Source organism: Lissotriton vulgaris, chromosome 11 (genome assembly GCF_964263255.1).
Source record: "Lissotriton vulgaris chromosome 11, aLisVul1.2, whole genome shotgun sequence".
NCBI lineage: Eukaryota > Metazoa > Chordata > Amphibia > Caudata > Salamandridae > Lissotriton > Lissotriton vulgaris.
The window spans coordinates 212818391-212836489 of NC_141699.1; the positions used below are offsets into that span (position 1 = coordinate 212818391).

The 18099-nt window shown below is 44.9% G+C and overlaps 1 protein-coding gene across 1 annotated transcript in view; it reads left to right on the plus strand.

Moving 5' to 3' along the window:
• TCHP (trichoplein keratin filament binding) overlaps positions 1–18099 on the plus strand; it is a 343197-nt gene that overhangs the window by 276807 nt on the left and 48291 nt on the right. Inside the window, exon 11 of the mRNA XM_086943123.1 lies at positions 13498–13683. Coding sequence (XP_086799249.1) covers positions 13498–13683 — 186 coding nt within the window. The remainder of the gene's footprint in view (positions 1–13497; positions 13684–18099) is intronic.

The window sequence follows — 18099 nt, forward strand, 5'->3', positions numbered from 1 at the left end:
GCTGCCTTCAAATTTCCTTCCAACATCCTCCAATCATAAACGCCTTAGAGGCGAGAGCCCTCATAGCTGAATGTGCCCCATAACAAGAGCTATCGATGCCTGCTTCTGTCATTATCCAACGTACCCAATGGGCTATTGTTTGTGAAAAGAAAGGCTTAATAGACTTATTTAAAGAGATTAACAGTTGCTGGTCTTAGTTCCTCCGTTACTCTCATATGCTGCTAGACAGCTAAACGCACAGAGCTTTGGGTTATCTGGGAATCAACTGTGGCCGCTCCATTAGAGTAGATGAACGCCGCTCTCCCTGCCACCACCAGTAAATAAAGTAATAATAAAACGAGTTTTAAACCTGTTTTATTATCGTTTTATTTTAATCCCTTGGACCTGCACCCAGGACTCTGACGAGTCTTGGGGGATGGGTCCAGGGGATGTAACTGCTGGTGGGGAGTGGTGGGCACTCCATTCACTGCACATAAGGTGAATGGCCGGCTGTCTCAGGTCGGCCAAACACCTCATGCGCAGTGAAGGTCTCTCCAGCCTCAGCTGATTGCTGGGGCGGGAGAGAGCAGGCACAGGCTCCCAGTCTGCCTGGGAGTGCCAGTTGCTGACACTCAGGCCAGTCCTGAAGCTGCTCTCATGCGAGAGCAGCTTCAGGATTGGCTGCAGGGCAGTCTGGGAATCTGTGCCCAGAGCCAGAAGCAGGAAGAGCCGATGCGCGGGAGGCGGCGGCATATCCAGGTACGTTTATTTTCATTTTATTTTTTTGTACCTTAACCCTCCCCCACCTTCCTCCTCCCACCTCCCTCCTACGACCCGCTCCCCCGCGGAATGATGGATAATGGTCAGTTTTAGTACTGGTCTTTGTGTTCCAAGACACCGTGATGGTTATCTCACCTGGCATAAAAATGCTGGAGAACACATCCAATGCTCTCATCCGAAACTCATTTACATGAGTTTAAATACAAAAGCTTTTTCAAATTACTGGTTAGTTATCTCCTGGTTAGGAAAAACGTTATCCTGCCATGATTCCAAAAGATGTAGGATTATGGTAACATCCCTGAACTATGAATATCTGCACTCAGGAGGTTTAGAAAGCCTATCACCCCTTAAAAATCCCTTACAAACCAAGAGGTGTTCCCCTACCAGTAACACTTGCAGGGTTCACGGCCTGCTGAAATGACAGGCCTTACCTTATTAATCGTATAGTACGACACACCTCCAGGAGATAATTCTGACAGGAAATACAAAATGTGGACTATGTCTGCCCCCACAGGACCCAAATTCCGTACCACACACAAATGGAACAATTGTCACAAAGCAAAGCGATACTGTTTAGAGGTGGAATTAGCCCATTCTCACCTGATGAGATCTGAAGCCTGTTTCAAAAAGCATCTCCTCTAATCCTCCAGGATCAATTGGTGTGAGTTGCCCCAACATCCGCCAATATGGTTTGACTCTGGGGAAGTAGGATTGGAGCATCCATAGAAAGCTCAAGAAGAACTGGAAACCATGATTGATACCTCAGAATCAGAGTTAATATTATGAGTTACGCCTTCTGGCATGCAACCTGGGCTGTCAATCTGGTAATCAATGAGAATGCTAGATAGGTTGTTTCCCTGATACTGACTCCTGTGCTGCAAGAAAGCATCCATCACCAGTGCCACAGGTTCTGGCTTCCAGCTGAAGAAATTGAGGAAGCCGATGGTCGAGGCGAGACACAAACAAGTCCTTCTGGCAAAGGCCCCATCTGTTCATGATCATCAGGAATAGGGCTGGATGCAGCTTCCATGCACTGAAATCCCTCAGATGTCTACAATTTCAGCCCTTGATTTGATTTAACTTCCCCTTTGTCTCTTGTTTAAGATTGCACTGAAAAGGACCCTGCAAGTTGTTTGTATACAACTCTCTCTCCTGGTCTGTCCACACACTGCCAGTGGTAACGTTCCCACAAATAGCTTTCCTTTCTGTAAGGCTGGCATACAAATTAATAACGCCATCAGGAACCAATCGAAAATGGCTTTGCCATTCCAGGCCATCATGTGGTCCAACCACAACTGTATCTCTGTCCTGGCTTCCTTGGTAAGACATACCTGAGCCTTGTAAGTGAGGCCCCTCCTTAAGTGAGCCACCTTCAACCTCTGAAGAGCCCCATTGTGTGTCCAGAAATATAGTCTGAATGGATGATGCCAGACGGCCTATCCAATAATGAAGTGATCCAAATGTATTTGCCAAGTTGCACTTCAGCTCCTTTCTGTTCAATGTCAATTTCTTGTGAGCGAGTTTCAGAACCTGATGGTTTGAGTTGATGATAAAACTTAGGACGCACATTGATTGTTAGGGAGCAAATTCTGATTTGAGCAAAACCCATTGCTTTGAAGAGGGATTGCATCATAGCAAGGTTCTAGAGGAGATCTGATGACTCCTGCTGTAACCAAAACTTATTGTAAAAGTATATTTTCATCAGAACGTCCTTGTGGCGTAACCGCACCTCCACTGGTCGCATGATCTTCGAAGGTCTGAAGGGAAGTGCCACAAACTTGTGCACCTGACCGTCCCACATGACCAGCATCAATCTGCAGTGGAATGGAAAAATTGGAATTGTGAAGTAAGCGTCCTCCAGATCCAACCGTACCATCCAATCGCCCAGTCGGAGGATGGAGACCCTCCATCTTGAAGTGGCAGTACATAAACCACTGACTGCACTTCCAGAGGTTTATCATCAGGCATATACTCATATCCTTTTACTCAACCAAGAAAAGTTTGCCCAACAATCCCTGTGAATGCAAGAGGGAAGGAACAATGTCCAAAAGGGAATTTAGCTACAGTGAAATCACAAGGTGTTCTACTTCAGCCCAAAAAACTGTTCCTAGGCTCCTGTTCTGAACTGGAGTGCCAGAAAACTCTATTTGAAAACCAACAGTGTGCAGGACCCACGTGTCCCCTTTATTCTCCCTCTATTGGTGAAAGAATAACCCCAGGTGACTTTCCACCTTTGAATTTGAAGAAAGGATACTCCTTACCTGATGGTTTTCTCGGGCATTGATAGTTCCATGGAAATTTCCTCTGCTACTACGTCGTATGGTTGGAAAGAAAGCCCTAAACCAGTTCTGATCATGGTATTGGAACTGGATAATTACCTTGATAACTTTGAGAGTTGTATGGATGGCCGGAAGGTCGCCCCCCTGCCTCTTCTGACCCCACCAAAAATGTGTTTGAATGGCACACTGTGTTCCGAGTGGTATGCATCTCAAACAGTGGGCCAGTAGAGCAACGTATGTGATGTAGCTGGTCCACGTTTGATCTTACCTCTTGCCCAGCAGTTTTCTTACCACTGGGTAGATCGGACAGGCAGGTGCAGGCTGAGATCTCCTCTTCGTCCTGGGCAGGCGGTGCCATCTTGATTATTAAATCCCCCGCCTAGATTGCACTTCCCATATTATTCTCTATGGATCATCCTCAATCCAAGATGACGGTTATCTCCTTCCTGCCGTTACTTCCTTTTCCAGGTCATTTGGTAGTTTATAAGGCTGCCAGACCTTATCAGGAGTGCGTCGCAAACGTCCTTGTTCTGTGTACATACTCCTAGTTAGTTCCTTGTGTCCTCAACTAGTTTTCCTGTTTTTTTCTGCCTTTTTTCCAGGTTGGTCCTCCTCGTTGTCTCCAGCCCTTCTGGATATTCATCTTTGGAGTTTTTGCGCTTTGTGCTTCAAGTCCTCCAGAAGTTGTTCCTTTTCCAGGGCGTCCACAAGATTGGTATTTGCTCCAAGTTGGTAGGGTGGCTTAGGGAAGGGACCACTCTTTCTTCAACGTTAAGGTTTCCATGATCCAGAACAAACCACCACAACCAGCGATCAACAGTGTTACTCTTTTCATTGATTTCAGGGCTATATCCAGTGAGGAGAAAGTTGTTACACATCTTTCCAGCTCTTTTTATTATTTTTTATAATTGTGTCTTCAAAGAGTCCTCCTCTGATACAGGGCCTGATTCAGATGTGGCTAATTCCCCCAGTTTGAGATTGGACTTCATTAAAAGGGAACATCTTCTCTCTATAGAAGAGTGCACAGTTGACATTTCCAAGAAAGCATAGTGTCCTCCTTGCCCATCCTGACAACATATCCAGTGATACTATACTGCCATTGTCCTTGGCCTCCTTAGACATGTCCAAATGTTGGTCGTTGGCCCTAAGTTATCAAAGAGAGTATCCTGGCACGCCTTCCAGAAATGGTTAATCCCCTTTTAGGGGTCCTTAATAAACTTGGCTACAAAAGTGGCCATCAATCTCTGGTGTTGAGGTGACTTTTCTATCAAGGCATGGATGTGGGCATTCCACCCTAAGGAGGCCCTGACCTCATGGCCCATAGGTTAGCAAATTCTATTGCCCACATTTTGGGCCATTTTTTATGCTGGAACTAACTCCACTGAGTGTAGGTGGTAAATATCGACCAGGTTCAATATGCCTTCTAACTTATTCAGGCTTTATGTTGCCCCACTAGAGAGGTTATCCAACCTGAGATGCTGAGCACTGCCCTTCGGTCGCCATGGTTGACTGTGCCCTTTTTCCTTATTGGAACCATTGAGATCAAGGTAACCAAATTCTTCCCCATTATCAACATCTTCATTTCACTGTAGCACATCTGGCTGAATTAGGTTAACCCTGCAGATCCCCTATCGTGGAGGCTCACCGATTTAGGAATGCCATACTAAGACTTTTGAAGGTGATGTGAACGGGCGAAGACCGTGTTTTAGTGTTTGCCATAGGCTTAACATATCCATAACCCTTTACAGCTTCCAGAGGTCTGTATGGTCAAGAGGGACCCTCATCTTCCCTCCCAGCTTGGGGTTTATGCTACAGTTCGCCGCTACCATTTTAGTGTTCCTTCTCAAGAGCATGAAGGTGTGGGCATCTGTCCGTTGGAGAGTTGCATCAACCCAAATAACAAAGTCATCATCCAGGGGAATAGGCAACATACCCTCCGCCACCTCATCAAATATCCCCTCACTCCAAGCTTCTGCCATTGTGAGATCAGAAGCCAGTATTAATATTTATACTGGCAGTAATAGAAATACTAATAGAATTGGTAATATTATCCAGTATTAGGGTATCTTTCATAGATTCACATGCCTGAATCATTCCCCGTCGTCGGGATGGGAGTCCCCGGTACATAAATAAAGTAATGTCCCATTAGACATATAGAGTAATAGGCCAAAGGCCCCACATTAGTAACATCCTCAGAAGAAGACACTTAAAAAGTCTTCACCGTCGACAACATGGTCGACGGTGGCTTCAGCGACGAGAAGATCTGTGTCTACGTCCTTATGCGTGACTTCGTCGACGACGATTGTCTCCTCGTCTGTTGCGGCTTCGTCATTATCCACGATGACGACTCCATCGTCGACGGCCGGTAGGTCTGTGTGGTCGACAATAAAGATAAAGAAGACTTCGTCGACATCAAAGCAACTGTCGACGCTACGCTCGTCGACAAAATCTCCATCGTCGATGTCAGCGGTGTCGACGACTGCTCCTTCGACAGTAACTCCATCGGCAATAAAACCTGTCGACGTCTCACCGTCGACGGGCTCGTCGACGATTACTGATTCCAATTTAAAAAGTACTTACGTACATCTAAAAATCACGAAGCGTACGTTGATAACGGCCCTGACTTCTCCAAGTAGGGTCCAACCATTGCCTCCTGCATGCCTTCTGGAAGAGGAGGATTCTGACGAGGGCAATATGTTTCAAACAGCGACAAGCCCCTCTGAACTTAATGTAAAGTACCAAGATAGTTCAGATGAGGAGGACCAGGATCAGGAAGATCAGACAGCTTATCGGGAAGATTACCAGCCGCCTCCTCCTCCTATGATTTGCCTACCAGCATCCTTGGTTTCAGACCTACAGTTCCTCATTACAGACTATAAACAGAGGTTTCCTACATTTTCTAAGTCTCAACCCCCAACGGTTTCTCCACCTCCAAGACCACGGCCTCCACCATTGAATCTACAGCCGGAGCCTGTCGTTTCGCTGCCTCCTACCTCTACTGATGATGAGGAGAAAGATCCGCATGAAGAGGGGGAATTTCATGATTCCCTGTCTACCCATGATGAATGGGACGACTATGTCATTCCCTGTCCTGCTTCTCTGGTGCCTGCGCAGGCTGATTAACCACCTGAGGACATTGAGGGATTTCATAACATAATTGAGAGAGCGGCACAACGTTTTTTCAAATACCCATGACTTCACACCAACAAGATTGCTTCTTGTATGATTTTAAGGCGCCTTTCAAGAAATCGGTCAGATCTATACCCATGATGGAATACATATGGGGTCAGGGTGTGAAGATTATGCATAACCCTTCCTCAGTGCCCCCAGTATTGCCTCGTCTGGATAAAAAATACAGAGCGCCAGATACTGCTCCAGCTTGCTTGATAGGACATCCCAAACCAGACTCTGTCATAACGCAAGCGGCTCAAAAACAATCAAAAAATCCTTCTACCCCGCTAACTGCTCCTCCGGATAAGGAAGGCTGAATGCTTGATAACATCGGAAAGCGTTTTTCTTCAATGTCCGTGTTAACAGTATGGGTGTCCAATGCCTTGGCACTGTTAGGACAATATAAAAGACAGTTATGGGCAGACATAGCTCCGTATCTGGCAGCCTTGCCAGAAGAATCAAAAGAAGAAGCAAAAAAGATCTTGCCTGAAGGTGAACGCTTGTCATCGGAAATAATAGATTGCGAGATGGATATCGCATCTACTGGGTTTCGCCAACTGGTTGGCGCAGCAGTGTTACGTCGCCAGGGTTGTCTGCAAGCAACTTCTTTTCGACCTGAAATACAAACGAAAATTTTGGATATGCTCTATGATGGCCAGCTTCTTTTCGGGCCGCATATTGATGAAGCTCTCCAAGGTATAAAAAAGGATACCGACACGGCCAGGGCTTTGGGCACCCTACAATTCAAAAATCCATTCTTTGGTGGCTCAAGAGGAAGAGGGCAGTACTCTTCTAGAGGTGATTACCAGAATCGGTCGTCCTAGTCTTCTGGTCATCAATATCGGCCACAGTACCAACAGCGTCAGCAGCAGCAATCGTCCTATACTAAATTCTCCTTTCGTGGTAAGGGTCAACAGAAAGGCGCTGCTCGGCGACAATGACCCTTCACTTCAGCCAGTCTCCATTTCATCTCCGCCCTCAAAAGTTGGAGGAAGAACCTCCCATTTCCTGAAAAATTAGAAACAAATTACAACGGACCGTTGGATTCTGCAATTGGTTCAATTCGGTCATTCACTGGAGTTTACTCAAAATCCTCCCAGAACCTCTCCCCCACCTATGCTCCACAAAAATCTACGTATTCTACTCCAGGATATTTCACTTCTGCTCCAGAAGGGAGCTATAGAAAGAGTTCTTCTTTCTCACGGGGGAAAGTTTTTTCCTGATACAGAAAAAGGAGGAAAAAATGGAGACCAATTTTAGACCTAAGATCCCTCAACAAATTCTTGAAAAAGCTGTTGTTTCGTATGGTGACAATTCAATAAGTTCTACAACTTCTCAATGCGGAGAACTACATGGTGTCTCTGGATCTTCAGGATGCTTATTTTCACATCCCTATTCACCGGAATCTCAAGAAGTTTCTGAGGTTTGCAGTAGCGGGCAGACTCTTCCAGTTCCGTGTCCTACCGTTCGGGCTGAAATATGCACCACACATTTTTACAAAATGCCTATCTCCAGTGGCTGCATATCTCAGGCAACAACACCAACACGTTTTTCCATATCTGGACGACTGGCTAATCAAGGCACCATCGCTAGAAGGCGCGTCCAGGTCTTCCAATGCTTGTCTACAGCTTTTTGATCGCTTGGGACTCACACTCAATCGGGACAAGTCGGTCCTTCTGCCTTCCCAGCGTATACATTTCCTAGGCGCTACCCTCGACACGACCCAGAGGAAGGCGTTTCCATCTCAAGAAAGAAAATACAGACTTCTTTCATTGGCTATTCTCATAAGTTGCAAGAGGTCTTTAACAGTTCGCCTTTTCAAGTCCCTGCTCTGGATGATGTCATTCTACTGGTTCCACACTTTCATCTCCGCATGCGCCCTCTTCAAGAGGCGCTCTCAGCTCAATGGGTCCAATGCACAGGTTCATTCGACGATGTCATACGAATGACCCCTCAAATGGTCAAGGCTCTGAGGTGGTGGATTTGCCCTCAGAACCTTTCTCAAGGCTTGCCTTTTTTGCTTCCAGCTTTGCCGCATATCATCACAACAGATGCTTCACTGGAAGGTTGGGGAGCTTTCCTCCAAGAACTGCAGATAAGTGGGAAGTGGTCCCCCTTCGAGAAAAAATGTCATATAAATCTCGAACTGCGAGCGGTCTTCCTCGCCCTTCAAGCTTTCCTACCAAGAATCAGGAATTCTCTAGTGCTTGTGCGTACGGACAATACCATGACGAGGAACTATCTAAACAAACCGAGAGGGACTCGCTCACTAACACTCTCTCACGAGTCGCAAAAAATCTGGAACTGTTTGATCCTTCACAATATTTCCCTAAGAGCAGTTTACGTCCCAGGAACGGACAACGTTCTGGCCGATTCTCTGAGCAGGCAACATAAAACGTTTCACGAGTGGAAATTGGATCAGTGGACTCTCAACCAAATATTCTGACAATGGGGCACTCCTCTCATAGATCTATTCGCTACAAGGCAGAACGCCAAATGCCAACACTTCGCAAGCTGGCATCCCCAGAAGGGATCTCTATGGAATGCATTTTTGATCTGATGGTGCAGTGTCTTTGCATACGCTCTTCCACCGTTTCCAATGATTCCCAGAGTTCTCAGGAAATCGAAAACGGAACCTTGCACACTCATTCTGATAGCCCCAGCTTGGCCACTACAGCATTGGTTCACCGAGCTTCACCGTCTCTCCCTGGAACCACCAGTCCGGTTGAAACCGTTTCCTTCTCTCCTCACAATGTACCACCAGCAAGTCCAGCATCCGGATCTGGCATCTCTCAGGTTATCCGCTTGGCTCCTGAGTTCAAGGAATTTCATAATCTAGACATTTCGCCGGATTGTAGAGCTGTTCTGGCTCAGGCTCAAGCGGACAGTACTAGCAAGACATACTCTTTAAAGTGGAAAAGGTTCTGCATTTGGTGCAAGTCACAGACAAGATACCCTTTTTCTTCTTCTCCAGTACAAATATTGCCTTACCTTCTCCGTTTGGGGAACTCGGGTCTTGCTCACGCTTCCATCAGGGTTCACTTGGCGGCAATATCCCATTACAGAAGATCTTCTGCTGTCCCTTCTCTCTGGTCTAACAGGTTGATCAAGCAGTTTCTTAAAGGCCTTTCAGGACTTTTCCTCCTGTGAAGACTTTTCCTCCCGCTTGGCAACTCAACACAGTTCTTGCTCAGCTCATGAAACATCCCTTTGAGCAGATACACAGAGCTGATCTTAAGTATCTCTCTTGAAAAACGGCGCTCCTTCTCGCCCTTACCTCAACGAGACGAGTAAGTGAGCTCCAGGCTTTTTCAATTCAAGACCCTTTCCTTCAATTCTAGCAAGACAGGGTGATATTTCGGACAAATCCAAAGTTAGTGCCGAAGGTCCCGTCAGATTTCCATCTCAACGAGCCTGTAGTCTTACGTTCTTTCTTTCTAAATCCTCGCACTAAGGCAGAGAGAACTCTGCATTCTCTGGATCTTAAACGCTGTCTAAAGTTTTATATTGAGAAGAGAAAGACCTTTTGCAAATCCAACCAACTCTTTGTGGCTTACTTTCGACCTAGAAAATGTCTTCCACTCACTGAACAAAGTATCTCTCGCTGAATCTCTGCAGCTATTACATTCTGTCACCAGCAAACGGGGCAACCCCTTCATTCTAAAGTTCAGGCCCATTCCACTAGAGCGATGTCTACATCCATGGCGCACTTCGCAGGTGTGCCTATCATAGACATTTGCAGTACGGCAACTTGGAAGACGCTGCATACATTCACCAAGCATTACTGCTTGGCTACAGAACTCATGAAGGATGCTGCAGTGGGGCAAGCAGTACTTCGTCATCTATTTCGATAGAGGTGAGCCTTCTTTTCATCTCACCATCCTTTCTTGTATACGCACATTTCTCTATTGTGTTTCTTCATGGTATCTTTGATTACAATTTGATACTTTCTATATCTCACTTTGATATGTTATTATCTGGTGAATTTGTATATGCTGTACTATCCGAAATGTGCTTATCTTTGCTTACTACTCTGATTCAGGCATGTGAATCTATGAAAGATACCCTAATACTGGATAAGAAAGGCGTTACTTACTTGTAACTGCAGTTATGCAGTATTGGTATCTTTCATAGATTCACATGCAACCCTCCCACCTCCCCTGGAAGGGCTCATCTAATTCTCTCAGTAATATGCCTACTTAGCATGGTGCTTACGAAAATCTGAGGGACTGGAACTCCTTCCAGGAGGGTTCTAGAGGGAGGTGATAGCTGATTGGCTCGTCTCTAGAGTTTAGTCCTTTTTACAAAAGGACATGGATATGTTACTAATGTGGGGCCTTTGGCCTATTACTCTATATTTCTAATGGGACATTACTTTATTTATGTACCGGGGGCTCCCATCCCGACGACGGGGAGTGATTCAGGCATGTGAATCTATGAAAGATACCAATACTGGATAACTGCAGTTACAGGTAAGTAACGCATTTCTTAAGGGCAATCAAGTTTATGATGGCAACAACCTGGTCCAAGGATGCAGTGCCCTTTAGATTATATGGGCAAGCACAGGACCATCTGATTTGTAGAGCCAAAAAACCTGAACAGACAGATCCCTAAGGAGCCAGCACATTGGCTTATAGTCCAGAAAGAAGAATGCATGACTACAACTAATGTCCTCTAACCGCAGTTAACAGGCAGAGACTCGCACATCACTCATTAGGTTTTGCCTGCACAGCGCTTGCTCTGTGCTTGTGAAATATATTATATTTCAAAGAAATCTTAATAGGGGCTTACATACCGCCCTCACTTTTCATTTGTTTGTGTGTTTGCCACTTAATTACTTTTCCTCCATTTTTATTGGTTGTAGCATACCATTTCCTTTTGTTCTTTGTGTGTTTTTCTTATCACTGTCCCATGGCCAAGTACTCTTTTTTTTTAATCTGCTTTTGTTGAACTTCTTTTTGGCTTTCCAGGTCAGCTGATGGCTGTAAATCAAGTCCTTATATTGTTTGCATTTCTCTTTTCTCGTTTCACTTTTCCACATGTACTCATAGAGAGTGCATGTGCCTTCAGTTCCTCAACCTCCGCCCTTCTCGTACACTGTCTGCTTTTTTCCCCAATCCCTCCTTTTCCTTGTGTGTTGTTTAATCATGCCCCCTCCCTTGTCTTTCTTTAATCATTGCCCCGACTTCTCTCATGTTCTTTAATCGCATCCCACTCGCTCTTCCTGTGTCGATATTTCATCCCTCCATCTCTGCCCTCTTCGTCCGCTGCATGTTTTCATCCCATTCCTCTTCCTCTCGTGTGTGTTGTTTAATCACTGGTTGTAGGTGCAGCCAGTGTGGAATTACAGAGAAGCTCGCATTGGTGTCCCGGTGCCATCTGCAAATTTATTTAACTAATGCCTCTTAAATACACCATAAAAGGGTCCTGCAGCTCACTGCATGAACAATCACTGGCCGCACCTGGTTAATGCTTGCGCATCGAGACTCTAATTTCATATCGCCTACACCTCCGGGCCTCAACAGTTTTTACTAATCTGAGAAGTAGAGCTATTTTTCCTCCAGAACGTGCTTCTATCCTGCTCTGAATATTTAATCTGCCCTTTCATGCTGCTGCTACATGCACCACTAGACGTCCTGGGTACATGTACGTGTCCCTCAAGGCCCATACAGTGGGGCCAGCAGCGTTCAACACATCAAATGGAAGTGGTAAAGACAGAATTTTAGCTATACCAGTTCAACAAATTGTTTGATCCTGTGCAACTCTAGCCTTTGCTGGCCTGTTCTACTACATACAGCTATAGAGTGGAGTTAAATCTAAATGAATGTCATTCTGTTCTTACAGCTACACAAATTTTGGGCATTTTACACTTTGCAATTACATTTTTAATAAGCGAGTGAGAGAGAAAGGGACTTAATGAAATATTTAAAATGTTGTTTGAAATTAAGCCTGTCATCAGTTTTTATGGGCCTTCGTTCTATTTGGTCCAGTTCAATGACTGATGTTCAGTGAACATTAACAGTGGCCAAACACCACTCTTCCTTGACATCCTCTTTAGTAGCAATTATGAAATGAGCAGATTGCGCAAGCATCAGATTCACTAACCTGTTAACAATTGACACAGGTTGGCACTATTACTGGAGACCTCAAAAGTGACGTCAAGACAAGAAAACATCAGAACACCAACTCCATTGTGGGCATCAGCAGGGAAAGCAGAAGCAGCAGCATTGGCAAAGCCAGAAGGTTTCCCCTATGCAAATTCTGTTACCTTTGTCAATGTTGATCTGTGCAACATGTAAAAAAGGATTGACAGAGCCAGTAGATTTCACATAGTAAAAACCTATTGGCTTTGCCCATGCTTGTTTTTAATATCAGTCTTACAGCACCTGCAGATAACCGGACCTCACGGTACACATGAAAGAGTCCAGGGGAAGCTCTGATGGGCCGAGCCGGAGCACAGAGATAGCCCCCAACTCACAACCCTCAAGCATGTAAATCTGAGACAGCCACGCTCTGTCAGGGATCACGCAGGTGGCCCGAATGCACTTGGCCGCCCCTGACGGGAAGGAGGACCACACCAGAAAGGTACTGGAGTCCCAAGAGAAACTGCAAAATTCCTGTTTACTGGTGCTTCATTCCTAGTCAATATAAGAATCAACACACGGACCAAAACCACACAAATGTAGTGAAAATTGCGCCTGTATTACTACCACAGTAATATTGCCCAAGGAAAACCACTTACCTTGCTGCAGAGAAGCGAAGAAAGACAAACTGATGTTCTTTGGGGATATTTTTATGTTGGGACAGAGCCATTTGGTGGATTTCAGGCTTATGCTTGGAATCATGAGTGTTGTAGTCAGTCCTTTGCTTGAATATTTTTTATAAATACACTGTTCTTTGGCTGTTGAGCTAAAATGGAAAAAAGAAAGCATAATCTGAGCTTCCGGTCCCGCCATAGAATTCAAACACAGGTAAAATAAAAGCAAAAAAAACTTCATGAATAGGGAGGAAAAAAGTACAAAAAAATAAAGTTCTTAACATTCACCTTTAAAGTGGCTATTGCTTGATGCAGCATGCTTTAGTCCCCTTTCGGAGAAGACTCACTGCCTAGACTGCACATAGCGTCACATTTTAGACATTGCAAATCAATATTATTGTAGTTTGGCTTTGATTTTTACCTTCAAATAGTTTGACTGTCAAATATCCCCGATTCATTTCTGGCATCTGTTTGAAAATACATTTTAGTGCTCTATTAATAAATCAAATATTATATCGGTCCCCTGAATAGGTTTTTGCTGGCAGACAGCTTCAGATTCAGGAAAAGATTGAATTGAACCAACAAGCCCAGAAGGAATCCTTAAGATTACGTGAACAACTCATAAGTGACCTTGAAAATGCTAAACAGTTAACTGCTCGAGAAAGGGAGGAACAGGACGAATTGAAATCTGCACGCAAGCAGCAACTGGAAGCACAGGTATATCTTATGTGGTACTAAATAATGTGTAAACCTGCACATTTAAACCAAATTGCATTGTGCTACTTTAATGTTCCTTCTTATAGTTTGTGCATGTATCTTGTTCTTCACTTGACCAATATGAATGGAATGAGACCTTTTATTACAGCATTTTGAAAATGTTTGATCATGGAGCTCATGACCAATTTCCTGGATTTCACTTTGGGTCATTAAATTCATGTGATAGCTCTCAACACTTATGCCGGTCATGTATTTATGCCCAGTTCAGGTACATTATGTTTTTAGGAGGCATTTCCAGTATTTTTTCTAGCATTAGGTCTTGGTTTCTTGGGCATCTTGTAAGGAAACTGGAACTCCTTATGTAGTCTGTGTCATGAGTGTCTAACTTGTTAGTTTTTCAGGGACCGGAGATCTGCAGACCTTTTTCCTTGTTAATTGCAGCTCCACTGCCCATGTAGTTGTTCTCTCTGGGACCACCACCACTTGATTATTATACTGCTGAGGCCTCTCTCCAATGTCTTCTTTCTTGGCTTGTGTTCTCTCTAACATCTGCAGCAACTTCCCATTAATCTCAGTTTTTAATCTTCAGTGTCTATAAAAGAAACTCCACTTCTGTGTCTAAAAAAGAAACTCCACCATATCAGTCCTAGTGGCCTATTTGTCCACATGCTTCTGCATATGGTCCTTCTATATGATGGAGCTGCCAGTTTTAAATCAGTAGTCACTAAAGTAACGCAAGTACCCCCAGAATGTTTTTTCTGAATCTTGGGCATCAGTAGCTGAGAAAGTAGATTGGTCTTCATCTGCATCCAAGTAGGTAGAAGATGCAGTTGGTGCAGTTGTGTTATCAAAGGATAGATTTGACTGCTTGTTATTGACCTTACATTGGTAGCGTTTGGTAGTGGTACAGCTTTTAAAGCAGATAGTGGCAAATCAGTAACAGGAGAGGACAGTGCACTGCACCTCGTTGAGGGTAAGAATGCACTAAACTCACAGGGACATTGAAATGCAGTTTACGCTGCTAATTGTCTAGGGCAACAAGACCCACAGAAACAAAGAAGCCCTGTATTAACTAGCCTGACTGGGCTATCCGCAGAGATGTTAGGAATTATACACCCCAGTACCTCAAATGAGAGAATTCTGGGCAACGCCAGCTACAGAAAATAAGATAAATGTAGCTGATTCTATCAGGCAATCATTAATGATTCCATACAGTGAAGTAGTGTGGCTCACTGGTTAGAGGCGGCAGACCCGAGAGCAGAGGACGGCCCGGGACCAGGGTTCGATTCCCGGCGCGGCAGGTTTCTGGACCAGGGTCAGCGGACTCGATAATTCTCTCGCCTCGGTGCCCACTCTGATCAGCGATCACACTCGGCAACTCTGGGCATTAGCTTGCCTCATCTTCACTAACGGCCCCACCAGACCGCCGGGGATGCCTGGTCTCACCCTGGAGATACCCATTAAGGGACCATCTCTCAGGGAAGCCAGGAAGGGTTTCGCAGCGGTCGAAGCGCCTTGGGACCCTCCGGGTAAGTAGTGCGCTATATAAATGCCTATACATACATATACATACATACATACTTGAGCGTGTTCAGTCCACTGTTACCAGTCTCAGCTTATACATCCGTACCTCAGGTACTACTCAGTCTAATAAGGGTCATGCTGCTTTAAGGACTCTACCTCACTCACCTCAAAGAGATACGAACTTCATGATAATGGATGTCAGATTGATTTGGACCACCGAGATAGAAGGATTTCACAGTCCGGTACCGGCAACTTTGCAGAGCTGCCAGACCAGTCCTTGCTCAGCACAAGAAACCCACTCGCCAGTAGAGCGCTTCCAGGGAGAAAACGAGAGTGAGGTGAGCCTGGAGCTCCTCAGTGAGAGCTCACTCTATTCCAAAGGTGAACTCATCCGTTTTAGTTACATGTATACTGATCAGTATGCAACCACACCTCCATACTTGTTCACTGCCCTAAAGCCCATTCTCAGAAGCAAATTTGTGAGTACTGCATGACCCAGAATCCAGCAACATTCCCTGCACTCAAGGGCCTGACCTTCACCTAGCCTAGGCAAAATTGTCACACCCACATGGGATCACCAATGAACACTGTTCGTTCTGACTCACCAGCAGCCACTGTTGCTGATAGCGGTCGCAGGAAGGAGGCAGGAAGGAGGCACCACAAACTATGTTTGGGTGAAGACATAAGTGTGAAATCACCAACTCATATGTCCTTGGACACTATTGCCGAGCTGGACAGGGTCTGCCACAGCAGTCTCTCCAGCAGCCCCTGTTGCTGCAAGACCTCCATGGAGTGAGGCTACTATAGGTGGAATCATAGGCGGAAGGAGAGGGTCAAAATCAGGTAAATGAAAGTATTTTGAATCCGCTTCTGTGTGACATACATTTGGAGAGTTTGACGGTATTTAGCAAGTTCTAGCAATTACTTGCAATTAATTAGAGCATACCGCCTTATCACCACATTTAAGCGCCATCTTGCTGCAATGTTCAGAATAACCCTAAAAATGTATTTTATTTATTTTGTACTTGAGACCTGTTATGCTTAAAATGCTACCATGTTGGTGCATCAGTTAGTAATATAAGCCTGTTTTGACTCTGGAAGGAAGGTAGAGGAATAATTATATTAATTTTCAGTCCGGTGAAATGAAAATAGTAAATGTAGAGGTCCCTTTCTTAGGTAGCAATTAGGTCAGTACAAGGGTTGGAAGAAAGATTCATATTCCAGCAATCTCAGAGAGCAGGCCTTCCAGTTGGCAGAAAAGATAGATAAAGAAAATTGATTGGTGGAATGCTTGAAGTAATCTCAGCCACTGGTAAACACTGTGGACACCATACCTGTTCTTCATGTTTATAAATCACTTGAGAAAACGAGCAACCATACACAAATCAACACAGTCATGCTCCAATAATTAACATTCCAGCCAAAGTTCCAGGCCACATTTCCTCTAAATGGGAACACACAACCTGTTTAAGCCTTATTGGGAATCTTCTGTGAGGTGCAGCTCGAATCATATGGTGCAGTAAGTTATGTGTCCCTTGTGTCGGGGTATACCTGTCGTCACACTTAGTGTGTCACACTGATCAAAACTAAGTGATGAGTGCAAAGCTTGAATTAATGTCAGTCACTGATAATTACTAGGAACTGAATTCCAGTCATTGTTTGTTGCCCACTGTGCCATTCTTGAGAGGCAATAGGTATATGCAAAATGGCCTTTGTGCTGATTCAAAAGGAACAGTTCGGTCTGACAAATCTGAAATGACTGCCGTCCTCTCTTTGTTGAATCATATAAGTATTTTCAAAAAAAAGTTCGATATTACTGATTAGAGTTTACTGATAGATAATGTAACAAAACTATGATATGATGAGGCTCATTTATAAAGCCTTCATGGCTTTATAAGGCTGACAAGCTCACCATCTCCGGTGGCTGTCGCCACAACTAGACCCAGAGCACTATCAGACTGGTGATGAAGAAAAGCAAAAATTTGAGAAAAGGCAACATGCCTTCCCCACCAATGTAATTAAAATCTGGAACAACATCCCATTTCAACCATGGCCGTCCCAACCCTTTTTCTGCTTTACTTTAGGGAAAATCTATGAATACAAACACAAAGGGCCTGATTTAGAGCTTGCAAAAAGAACAATTGATGGACAGAATGTAGAACAATGTCATACATTCCCCCCTGTACAAAGAACTGGGCCTAACTCCGTTGTTTTTTGCCATTCGAGTTTGAACCCAGCCATATGCAAATCAGTCTTGCCCCTGTGTCTCATGGTAACAGTCCAGCCAGAACTGCCAGGCCAGGTCCTCCCTGGACAAGAAACAAACAATCAATCATCCTAGGCCCTAAGTGTGCCGGGTATGCCCAGATGTGGGTCCCGGGCTCACTGTGTCACTAGATTCAAGCTATCGGTGCGAAGGGTAGCGCTTCCCTCTGTGGTGCTTCCAGGACGTAGAGCCGAATGCATTGCCGGTATCAGCTGCATTCTCCCTTTGTGGCAGCTGAAACCCACAGTTCTAGAGGCAGTATGCAGAGGTAAGTGAAGTCTTTTCTGTGCCTGAGACTTTGTGAACAGGAGGCAAGCTCTGTTTCAAGCCCTTGGAGATACTCAGCAACAAGTGAAGACAGTTCAGTCCAGTTCTTTTATTGCCCGAGGCGGAAGCAGCAACTGCAGGCCAGCCCAGCAAAGCAACAGCACAGCATAGGGGCGGTACTTCTCCTGGCATTTCTTCTAGCTCTTCTTCTATGCAGGTTCCTTGATCCATGGGAGTTCTAAAGATTTGGGGTATGGGTCCCAATATTTATACTCAGTTTAGAATGAGCACAGACACCCTCTCTGGCCAAGCAGAAGGTCGAGACAGCATTGTCCAAGGCAGACCAGGTCCAGGCAGGT